The sequence below is a fragment of the Trichoplusia ni genome, chromosome 11, assembly GCF_003590095.1.
Source record: "Trichoplusia ni isolate ovarian cell line Hi5 chromosome 11, tn1, whole genome shotgun sequence".
NCBI classification, from domain to species: domain Eukaryota; kingdom Metazoa; phylum Arthropoda; class Insecta; order Lepidoptera; family Noctuidae; genus Trichoplusia; species Trichoplusia ni.
In genome coordinates this window covers 13,449,228-13,462,072 of record NC_039488.1, presented here as the reverse complement: position 1 = coordinate 13,462,072, position 12,845 = coordinate 13,449,228, and the positions used below count along the sequence as shown (strand labels likewise).

The 12,845-nt window shown below is 34.6% G+C and overlaps 1 protein-coding gene across 6 annotated transcripts in view; it reads left to right on the top strand.

The window, feature by feature from the left end:
• LOC113499027 overlaps positions 1 to 12,708 on the top strand; it is a 47,623-nt gene extending 34,915 nt beyond the window's left edge. For all 6 annotated transcript variants that reach the window (XM_026879345.1, XM_026879344.1, XM_026879342.1 and 3 more), the window contains exons 17-20: positions 569 to 642; positions 11,073 to 11,163; positions 11,344 to 11,558; positions 12,536 to 12,708. In XM_026879345.1, the coding sequence (XP_026735146.1) occupies positions 569 to 642; positions 11,073 to 11,163; positions 11,344 to 11,558; positions 12,536 to 12,638 (483 nt within the window). In that variant the 3' untranslated portion in view covers positions 12,639 to 12,708. The remainder of the gene's footprint in view (positions 1 to 568; positions 643 to 11,072; positions 11,164 to 11,343; positions 11,559 to 12,535) is intronic.
• The last annotated feature ends 137 nt before the right edge of the window (positions 12,709 to 12,845 follow it).

Below are 12,845 nucleotides of genomic sequence, written 5' to 3'. Positions count from 1 at the left end.
ATTTGCTGTCGATTTTCAAAAAGACAGCTCTATCAAAATTATAGTAGTGTTCCTTACTTATGTATCAGTGTAATATTTCTCGGTACAGCGTGTACACTAATAGACTGATAGTGCAATAGATTACAACAATGAGGATAAAATGATATATTTTTGTTTCCGTCGAATTCATGAACTTCGAACTTTGTGCTGCTGTTTGTATTCATCGCTGAAGAATGAAGCTCAAGCGCTTTCCAAATTACAATTACTTAGTATTATTAAGTAATTGAGCTGTCCGTAAACTATTTGTATCCACTATGCTTAAATGATTGTACTTATGAGCCATATTTTGAATAAAAAGTTTGATATTTTGTGATGCACGTGCGTTCTGTAGAAAAGTCACTTATGGAGCTTATCTGGAGTCATATTAATATGATTTTGGAGTTCAATAAAAATTACGGAATAATTTAATTTCTAAAAACTAGTTGATGTAGGTTTATAGGTACAGGTTCACAGGGTTAATTATTTGAATAAGAATAACACCAATAAAACGTTTTGTATCCTTTCCTGACGAAGTCCTTTTTTCTTGCAGACCTCCAGTCTTGTACCAGATCGGTGCGAGGTGACAAGACTTCTCAAACAATTGTGCAGTGGCGATACATCCAGGTAACTTAATTATATTCAATCATCGTTTAGAAACCCTAACTCAGTTAAATTGTCCGAGTCGCGATCCTGCTGCCATGGAGGAGCAAGATCGCGTAAGGAGATTAGTCCATGGGCCAATAAGTCACTGTGTGAAAAGTTTTTGGTCAAAACAGTCTGTTGATTAAGGGTTTATTGAAGTAGAGTTGAGTTATTATACTACCAAAGGTAGTTAACTTTTACAAAAAAAAACCACCATCATCTTGTTAATCACTATCATTTTAGTCTTAAGTTCAATTTTCAAAGGATCCGTCATCGATTATTCAATACTGCTTTATTTTATCTAATAATTTATTTATTTCATTTCCCAAGCAACTTAAATATCACATTTCCGGTACCTTACATAAATAATCAAATTACGTGTATTAATCTAATCATAAATACTAAGACTTTTCTTTGAACAACAAGTAGGAAAAACAAGTGTTTTGCACGGATTGGTTTTTAACGGCGAAGTACGTCTATTATAAGCTATTCCATTCAACCATCCTGTGTCTGAAAAACCATCTAAAGAACAGGAATCGTTGTTTCACCTCAAATAGGTAAAATACTGGTCTGAAATCTAACGACATCAGACTTTTATGGGTTATGGATGACAGCGCCATGGTTAGACGCTCCTAGGACCTTGTAGATTATGACTATAATGGAGGATTACTAATGTTTGTTCTATTTACAAGGTAAATACTGATATACTAACGGATATGACTGTTTTTATTTTAATTATCTACCGACTTTTATGTTTACCTGTATGGAAGATTAGTATCGATTTTATAGTTGCGTAGATTATTTTTGTTTTTCTTTGATTACTACTAAATTATGAGAAATCTCTCTTCCAAGATTTAGCTCGGAATTCGAACCTTCACCTTACAGTCTTGAGTCAATGCAATATACATCTTTAAGCAGTTGACACAAACGATTCTTTAAATAGCCTTTACACACGATTTCAAACCAATTAATTACCATCCAATTCAGTCTTATACCTTTATTCGGTATTTCATTAACTACAATCGTCGAGTAACGGGCGCAAACTATTTCCATCTCATTTTGATAAAGCGTCGTAGATAAGGATGGAGATATGACAAAAGTTTAGTGGGCATGTAACACCTACATGTTGTCCGAATCGGGTGAAGTGACTAATTACACATGATGGGATGAGGTGTAAGACGACTCGGAACACTAAACGTACACACTAAATATGGGAAAGGATTACCGATTAGGGTTCCATTGACTCAGGTTTCGAAAAAGATTTGTTTGGGATAAGAATTTACGCCTCATGTAATTGCGGAATTGATTAGACATATTCAAATATATTCAATTTATTGAATTTATCCTACTAATATTATATACGCGAAAGTCTGAAGGGATGTTTGTTCATCTTTCACGCAAAAACTACAAAACGGATTTAGATTAAACTTATACAATTTATACTTTACACAGAGTGTTTGTTATCTGGATTAACACATGGGATAGATTTTATCTCGATTTAATATTCCCGTTTAATCATTTTCGATTTTTGACAGGCCGGCCCGCGGGCAACAGCGTGTATTAATATTGTGTAATTACTTCATATCGTATTTATTTTTTGTAACGCAATTCCGATCTAAACATACTCTCTTTTCGTTCAGGAAATGCCGATGCATTTTAAATAAGCCTGTTTAGATAAGAGAGTTTGTAAATTTCTATTATTAGAATACAAACAATATATCGACGGAAATATATGACGGAACCACAAATGTTAAACAAACTCTTCGTCCATTAGTCGTTAGCGCCATTTTTTACCAGTAACCACTTCATCCGATACAAATGTAATTGTTGGGTGCGTGGGCTCGCGCCGGTCAAAGCGCACTTAGTACATGGGAAACGGAATCAACCCACAATGTTTGTAACGGATATGGATTTATTACAATCTTGACCATCAGATAACTATTAAATTTGTACCGTAGTAATACTAATCTGAATGAATATGATTCTACGTAATAACGACAGAATATATTGAAGTTCAAAAATCATCAGTCATTTATTCAAATTTAGCTCCTAAGTTGCACTTCTTGAAGTTCAAATTACTTTGGACAGCACCCAGTTTCGCCCACCCTAAATCGGTTTCTAGGTGCTCTTGCTGTTCAGAAGAAACGTGAGAGAAAAAAGTACTACTAGAGACAAATGTAATTGGTGCTGCCATAATTTCACTGTTAGGCAAATATTTAGGTCATTTAAAGTCTTAAAATCTTATCAAAGATACGCTTATTAAAACTTACGATTGAGAACCCTATATGAGTGGCCTGCAAAAGAAAATTACGGAGTTATTTAATCACCATTAAAACATTTTATTATATGACATTCCAGACGTTATTGTTCTTACTATGCGGTGCTCCAGGTAATTGTTGATTATTGGATAAATAGGGTAACAATAAAAATATCTATTATATAGATTATTACCATTAAATATGAAGTTATTTAAATTGAAAACATTAATAAATAGAGCTTCCAATTCTTACTGTTGTTAGTACCAAATCAAACTGTTTTTAATTTAGTTTTTAACGTTACCTAAAGAAAAATGTATTTTATTATTGTATGTATTTTATTATGTTCTTCCAAAACGTATAAAAATTTTTCGGTCTAAAAGTACTTCAATACAAATTCCATCGCATTATGGCACGATGCATGGTAATGTAATATACATAAGGTTTCTGTACGCATGTTTAGGGCCTAACAGGCATAAAAACATTTTGATTATGACTTGGACTATTGACTTCATCTTACTAAAGAGCAAGGTTTTCATAAAATTATTTCCAAATCTATTTATTAAAACATCATAGAATATATTCTAGTAATATAGTTCTCCATAATCAACATAAACGTTTTCCTAGAAATAATAGAATAATCCCTATTATCTATAACCTGTAATCCTACAGATATATTAGGCACTATGAGCCTAATGTTACATTCGTTTCACAACAGTCTATTATTTTTAATTGACTTATTATTTTCAGTTGTTTTCCAATCTCTCATATGATAAGGTTCGAGTGTGTATACTACGGACTTGGCCTTCGATAAAAAATAAGGCTTGCTGTTTCATGAATGAAATCTTTATCTTTTTTCTTTTATCGCATCTAATTATCCGATTGTCGGAGTTCATTAGTGACGTTTGTTTTGCTGATTTGGTTACGATGTTACACGGAGTCGTATGCGTTGGGTATATTCAAGTGGTCCTGAAGAAAGAAAACTGCGACGGTTGCAGACAGGTGGTAGCTCGAATCTCTATAAATCCCGAGATTCCTAAAATGTATCTCTTTATGCTATGCCTAATTGTCTTTTGTGTCTATTTTATTTCGGCAGTTATTTCTTACGATGAATAGCAACTGAGTAAAGGCTTCTAAAAGAAAACTGTTAACTACGATTTGAGAAAAATGAACATTATTTTCAATTTAAAAGCCTACGCGGTAAAATACATATGAGTGAAACGATTTAAAAATATTTTGGTACACGCTACGTAAGAAAATTGTTTAAAAATATATTTTTCTTTTGTTTACAAACAAAAACGTCTAAAGCTTTAGTAGTGGCACTGTACACAAATATCAACGTTATCACTTGATTTATCAACATATACCTACGTGTTGTTCTGTGGCAGATAATATTCTTTACATGTTATTTATACGATCGCCTTTTCTCGAAAATTAACTTTATTGATAATTCTTATAATATTTTCCTTAATGTTTCATCGAAGCGCTGATTCCGAATGCCTGAATATTGATTAATTTGTACGCGATACCACAGAATATACATTGGCGATACTTCAATTGTTTTCATGTAGGTATCGAGATACAGCAACATTCTGTTATCAAAGTAATAATAAACTTAAGACCAAAGTGGATTAAAAATGATAATCAAATTATTATGCGTAAATTCTTTTACGTCATAAATGTCAAATGCGTAAAATTAACTCGTATTGCGACGCTCAAACGGCCATTACTTCTGAAGTTATTTGATAATACGTGGTAAAACCAGCTCTTGTAGGGAAACGATAGGGACGAGTTTTTTTTCCGTTGTTTTATGTATAATAATGCATATTTTTTACTCGGCCTACAAACATAAACTGTTCAAATCAAATTGAACAGAAGTTACGCGTCATATAAATTTTACTGTATTGTCACGTCACAAGCACCTTGTCCTAAACTTTAAAGCAGTTTGTCGTTGTCAATTATAGTTTTTGTGAAAAAGGAAAAAATGCCTGTCTAATATTATAACAACTATCTAACTGAGGGACTAAATAGATATTTACTTTTTATACCCAGTTGTCATCCCTATTGCAGTACTCTTAGAGCGTCGCGTCGTCTCACCATAACCGACAAGTGATTTAAGCGGTGGTGGTAGTCCCCCCGTGTCCCGATGAGATCACTAGATGGTATAGATAACGCCGTGCCATGGACGCCATGGTGTATCACGTACGGAGCCCATAATAACGTACCTACCGAGCTCCTTTCTAGACGGCTACGTGGTCGCAGTAGCTGTGGCCCGGCTGCTATTGTTTCAGCTATGGTAGATGATGCCATACGTGCTTAATGGTATAATAAAACCGCATACTGGTTTTATTAGGTTTTTCTACTCGTAATAAGTTATTAAGAGTTTTAGATGAATGATATAATGATTAATGGCGATGCGGTGAATTATATTTTTTTGTGTCATCGAAGAATATTGTTCATTTTTTAATCTACTCCCGCACTGAGGAATTTAATCGTCATGTCGTCCGGGATTTAACTTTAAACGTATCGCATGCTGCGTGCGACACTGATTGCACGGATAACACCACTCTGCTATCCGTGCAGTCAGTCTTATACAATACTACTGTCTTGGTGAAACCTATCCTATCTCGCAATACGATATAAAAATACACCTTAAATTCCTCGTTAATAGAACTACCATCCAAGATAGACAAACACGTTACAGTACAAGATGGCAAACAAAACACAATTTGTCTACAAATTAATTTGTCATCTTTAAAACTCCTCTTTAATTAACACACTATGTGCACTCGGTAAAGCTCACGTGCGATTAGGTCACTCTGTAACCATTAGCGATGCCGCCGAAGTACTCGATGGTGCTTCTATGCTAATGTCGGTGTTTACTCCAGTGGACAGTTGAAGGTCGGAAACATCTCTCATTACACTTTATTGACATCTATTTACTTTGTTAATTAGTTGCAGGTACTATGTAAGTATCTGTAGTTGTGTGAAGTATGTGTATGGGAATGCATGTTCTAGAATTCTGATAGCCAAGTTTTGTATGTTTTCATGATTTCATTTTACTACTTCAGTAGTTCATTCAATAGTTACCTTACCTATAGACGGTAAAAAAAATAGAATGTTCTATATTTGGAGGGTATGCTTTCAACTCTATTACTCAGGCTCCGTTTTCCTGTCTGTCCGTCATTCGGTCTGTGGACAGGCTGTATCTCATGAACAGTTAGACAAATTCAGAAAAAGATATAACTATCGATCTATATTATCGGATAACTTAGAAGAAAATTAAATATTGCTTGATGTTACCATATATAGTTAAGCATGTCTCCTTACAAAACACGGATAAAAAATTATGCGTGCCTGCTTAAGTTTCAAATAATAAAACTTTGATTATACCTATACCAATCCCTTACCTAGTATCAATAAAAATAAAAGCAGCGTGTTGTTTAATTACTTAATTATCTCGAGAGCATTAAACACCACTCAGGCCGCTCGACGGGTGACATATTTACAACCTGATCCAATTACAGTCGTAGGTGTGCACCAACTAAACACAACAACTCTATATAATTCCTTCAATCTAGTTGGATTATAGTCATCATATATTGACTGGCTTATTGGACTAGTGGTTCAAACTCCCATACCAGAGGTCGCAAGTTCACTCAGGACTAATGTTTGTATAATTATTTATTTTATTTATTTATTTACATTTATTTATTTTATAAGTGAGACAAAATCTTGTATCTTGCTTTGCTTGTAGCTTTCGTAAACATAAAAATCAAATGATCCGGTTCGGGACACAATAGTTCGATCAGCATATGTTTGACAATGTTATTAGAAATACTTTGAACTGCAATATTTTAGAGTGACTGATAAGAATTTAACCTCGACTGTAAAATGTTAACATAGTCATCGGCAAAAATTGTTCCTATCTTAGGCAACTATGGCAAAATCACATCAGCACCTACTCAAATTAAAAGTTAACAATCCTATTAACTCCCGGACTGCTGCAAACGGGCTTTAAGTTAGTAAAACGCGAAAATGATGATATAATCGTCGTTGCTCTGATCCTTACATTGATACGACCTTGTATGATGTCACCGCCTTTCAAGCAATCGTCTCAACCCGAAAACGCACTGGATTTACACGAATATGACTATTTTTGTTCGATAGTCTTACTTGATACTTCTGTTTGGCGGTGACGTAAGTTTTAATAATGACTAAAAAGTAAAAGCGACCAGGATATTAAACTAACTCTGAAAGCATTGATTTTCTACAATGAAATGAGCTCTTTATTTAATTGCCAGAAAGAAAATTGTATTGGTAGGTCAAAACGAAAGTTAAAACTTTGGGACAAAACTGTCATAATGTCCTACTAGTAGATAATAATAAAAGCTCCCGTTTCCGCTTTTTCAATCGACTCTAAAGAAATAAGAAACTCCGATTCATTCAAAAATACCTAGCTACAGATAACACCAATAACGTAACAAAGAAATAGCTTTCCATGATAAATATAGACAAATCACGAACACAGCTAAAAATTTACATCGATCTGACCTTGACCTTCGGAGGTAAACAGGGAAGACTGTTGGATGCGCTCTCCTCGGTGATATGACAGCCTGGTACCGCGGCGAAGAACACGCGAGGGTGTTAAACACAAGATTTCTAGATAGGTAGTTGTTTATTTCCATCATCACTGATACTAATAACTAGAATATCACGTGTATACTTTTTGAAATAAAGTAATATGGTTTTATTCAAGTGTGTTTTCGTGCTTCATCACGGAAGAAATGGTCCTGGAAGAGAAATGGACTATGCAAAATTTTTCCCTCACTCTTAACAGCGGTAATTTTGTAATCCACTGGCATAAGAAACCTAAACACCATTCGCGAATAGTTTGAAAACAAAACAGGCCTTTTCACAGGTAAAAGATACGCGATTAATTTAAAACTTTGCTCACTGCAAGCTGAATGCTAGATTACAGCTTAAATTACCGTATCGTGTTAGTTTAAACGTATTTAACAGCCTTTGTAAATAATTTATTGAGATGTCGATCCTTCATTCTTGTGCCTACATGTCTGCGGTCACCTAGCTCTTACCTACATACTTTATTGTATTAGCTTTAAATGCTGAACAGTTAATTAATCTCATAACATTAACATTTCGTTTATGACACAATCTTCGCAAATATAACACCTCTGCTTGACCTTTGGGGGTGAATAATGTTGAAATATCTACAATATGAGGGGTGGGATCACAAAAGCGTGTCACATGGAGTGTTTTCATGCGTGGTGTCTAGACGGCGACACCCCGACACCCAGGGGTCCTGCCCAGCCCGCACGTACGCCTGTGCCCTTCTGATGTCCTGCTCACGATTATGACGTGATACACTTTAATCAAGCTAATAAAGTTTTTAATTAGCTCCGCTAATTTGTCTGGAATGTTGCCTAATAGAGCAAGAGCCCGTGAACCCCAGACCTTCGTTATTTTATAAAAGCTGAAAGTTTGTCAGCGCATACTCCCAACCCAGGTAAGAACGATGGACCATTATGAAGTTTGGGTTATAGTGGCTTAGGCAGGTAAACGGTACTAAAGGTCTGAAAATACCGATCTAAATTCGTCAAATAATAAAGTGCGATTTTTTGATATTATCTTCAGAATATTATAAAAAAACCCCCTTTTTCATTGCCAGACACTTCACATCGTGGCAACCCCTTGCCAGACACCCTTAATGTTCATGAAATTATAGTTTAACTTACGTTATAGTATAAAAGCTGATTTTTATATATAATACTTGGGTAATAAGTAGATGATGTTTCGTCATTAGCCAGACAATTTTTATAGTTCCAACCCCTTGCCAGACAAGCATGTAGGGTAGCTGTAGGAGCGAGCGCGAGGCAGTATGTATATGAGTGAGTGCGAGTGAGATGGCGAGTTAAGTCTACCGCGATACCTCACTGCGCAGTTGTTATTTCTACTTTTTTTTTATTTATTTATTCAGTTAACACAGGTACACGTTATACTTATGACATAGTACAGTGTCTCACAAAACAGTACACACTGTTTGTCTGCGAGATCAAAAGTATATAAACTTATAAAAAAAACTTAAATTATACGTATTATTATATAAACTTATAAAAAAACTTAAATTATACATATTATTATATAAACTTATACTGCGCATGTATTGTTTAGTACTCAGTACATGTTTACATCAGCTAAAATAATATAATATAGTATGATACGTAGATTATATGTTTACAATTTGTTTATGTGACTTTTTAAATAAAAGTGATTTTGTATTAAAAATAAGTCATGGGTGATACATTAATTTGTGTTATTTGCAACAAAAGTAGTGGCAAAATAACATTATTTTCTGACGAGACATTGAAAAAATGTGAATTAATTTTAAAATTGCGAAAAAAACATAACCTTAAGTACAATGACATCATTTTTCCACGTGAATACACAGAGGGTGGCTATCACAGGGAATGTTACAAATCATTCACAGGGCTAATGAAAAAATATTTTACCTCAGAACCAAAAAAATCTCAAATTTTTAACAATTTAAGGTAATTGTAGCATCGAATGTCTTTCCTTAAGATGTTTTTAAAATTTACATAGATTATTAGTTAAATAAATCTGCGCCAAAAAGTTTATTTGCATGAGTCATTCTAATCACAAATCTCTTCTTAAGACATACAATGTTTGTCTGGCAAGGGGTTAGAACTATAAAAAATGTCTGGCTAATAAGGAAACATCATCTAATTATTACCCAAATATTATATATAGAAATCAGCTATTACACTTTAACGTAAGTAATGATATAATGAATATCATTCTTATCATTTATAACGAATATTTAATTAATAATAATTGAAGATAGCACATATTATTGTTTTAGTTGATGTAAGCATGTATTAAATACTAAACAATACAAACGCATCTCACTCGCACCCACTTATATACATACTGCCTCGCGCTCGCTCCTACAGCTACCCTACATGCTTGTCTGGCAAGGGGTTGGAACTATAAAAAATGTCTGGCTAATGACGAAACATCATCTACTTATTACCCAAGTATTATATATAAAAATCAGCTTTTATACTATAACGTAAGTTAAACTATAATTTCATGAACATTAAGGGTGTCTGGCAAGGGGTTGCCACGATGTGAAGTGTCTGGCAATGAAAAAGGGGGTTTTTTATAATATTCTGAAGATAATATCAAAAAATCGCACTTTATTATTTGACGAATTTAGATCGGTATTTTACACACCTTTAGTACCGTTTACCTGCCTAAGCCACTATAACCCAAACTTCATAATGGTCCATCGTTCTTACCTGGGTTGGGAGTATGCGCTGACAAACTTTCAGCTTTTATAAAATAACGAAGGTCTGGGGTTCACGGGCTCTTAGACCATAATGTGATTTTATTACAAGCTTTTATGAAAATAGTGCGTCTATTTTGGAAGAAAATCAGTAAAGTTTTGTTTAATGTTCTTTTTGTTATCTATTAATTAATTTAACGCGTGATCAATTAGTAAGTTAACGATTAAATGTTTGGACTTAAATGCGTTTCGCTTAATATAAAAAAGTTATGTTATTTTTTTAAATGAATTAAAAACATTACTTTGTAAGAAAATCTACGTTTATCAACCAATATTTGCTAATTGTTGACCTGCATACTGGCACTCGTGCTTGCACTCGCGTATCATTATGTGCACAATTGAAGTTTATCACCAGCACAATGAATAGGTCCTCGAAATGATTGCTCGTCACGTTTCTAAGCAAGTGTCATCATCTTGGTAAACTGTTACAGTTCCGATTTTATTAATTGGAACGAATATATTTTATTTCAATAGTTAACTTTCTGAACACTTTTAAGTAAGCAAAATCTTCGCATGTTTCAAGATTATTGCATACAATACCACTGATAATTTGGTATGCTCCTAATATCTTATCCCTTAATTACTAAAGAGTTTATTGTTCGATCCTAGTTACATTATGCTTTAACACTTACATATGTATAGGACGTCGCGTTATAAAATGTGAGTGTACAGCTAATATTAGTTCCAAAGCGTATCGTGATGTTCCCGTACAACGACAGTAAATATTTAAAACGAGGTAGTTCCAAAAATGTGTTTGTTTGTACTTGTAGGGCAGAGCGTGTGACGGGGAGCAAGAATGCTCAGTTGCTGTACATCAACGGCAGCAGTCCTCGACAGCCGAGTACGCCGCAGTTGCTCAGAGTAAGTAACTAGCACAATTTCATTGATCTCATTGATTTTATAATAATTTCTGCATATTTTTGTAACGCTTTTAGGGTGTAACTTAAAAAAATTACGCATTTTTTTCAATATTATTCTTATGTTAAGGTGACTTTACCCTTTAGCCCTAACTTTAACTTAGTATAACTCTTTCTTTCACAGATACTAGAAGAGACAATTCAGAAGAAGGTTCCTAAGCCGCTGTTCCAGAAGCCATCGTCAGCCCGCGGCCCGGACCGCTACCGGCTGACCTTCAACATCGCGGAGAAGACCACCGACATGATGTTCCAGTACCGCACCAAGTTCGTGCAGCACATGCTCACCAGCTCGCTGTACGCCAACAGCGTATTCGGCAAGCCTTGGGAGATGATTGGAAGGTAGGACTGATTAAAATTTTGCGAATAATTGTTAGATGCTATTTCACTTTGATGGGAATAAGTTCTTTCTAGAGCTGGAATGTTTTTCTTCCTTTATAAGTAATTTGGGCTGGTTCCATGAGACTCAGGATAGAGAATCGTGGAAGGATTTGGGGGAGGCCTTTACCCAGCTGTGGGACACAGTGGGCTAGATAAAAAATAAGTAATTAAGACCAAGTAAAATATGTCGTCTTACTCAGACGCCTAGATGGTACATCTAAAATTTTCATCTGTCATCTTTTGGCTTCTCAACTTTTATTTACAAAAACTTCCTTCCATAATTACAAAGCAAATCATACCAACTTGAGTATACATTATAACATCTCAAACTCATAAACCACCCTAAGATATCACATGACGCAACAGACTGTTACATAGGGGAGACCAAGGGGCCAAAAATGACGTCATAGATCTGCGTCTTGAGTCATCCCCACAGTCTAGCCGTTGTAAAATATTACGACCCCTGTATTCAATAATATTATTAATAATATCCTCATCATAAATCGCTAGTGATGTAATAATAGCAAATGCCAGTGTAGTGTTTGTTGCTCATCTTTTTTCTGTAGGAGGCCTTTAATAAGATACAACGTTGTTTATGCTATGCAGTTTTCTGTGCCTACTAAAAAATGTTCAAGTGGTGATTATATCGGTTTTGATACTTATTTTTGACAAGAAGCTTTGCATATAAAGAGTTTGGATTCATAGATAGGCTACTCAGGCTTTGGATACATAGAGTTACATAGATATTTGGATGTATAAAGTAGAGCCCCCATAAGAGCTACTTCTTATAAGCTATATTGTAAGGAACAACCAGCGTACTTACTAGGCGCCTCTTTATGGAGGATTTCTTTTTTTATTTCTACCTTTAAGCCACAATATATCTAATTTTACTTAAACAAAATACTCCAGATGATTAATATAAATCTTTCAATCCATAGTATATCGGAACAGATCATCGACGAGCTGTTGCTAGGCTGCATGAAGGAGATGGAGCTCAGAGACCTGATACAGGAGCTGTACAAGCGCGAGACCATGACCTAGCCGCCGCACTACACACAGTGTCACGGCACATTTTATACGAGTTGTTGTTTTATTAAAATTATTATAAATACCCGGTGGCTTCATTTTAGTATTAAATAAACTTTTGTTCTTGCCGAAGTTGTTAAATTATTATTTAAGGGTAGGAAAACTAATTATTGTAGACGTGAGTTTAGGTTCAACCTACATGATGAAGACTTCTTTTATGTA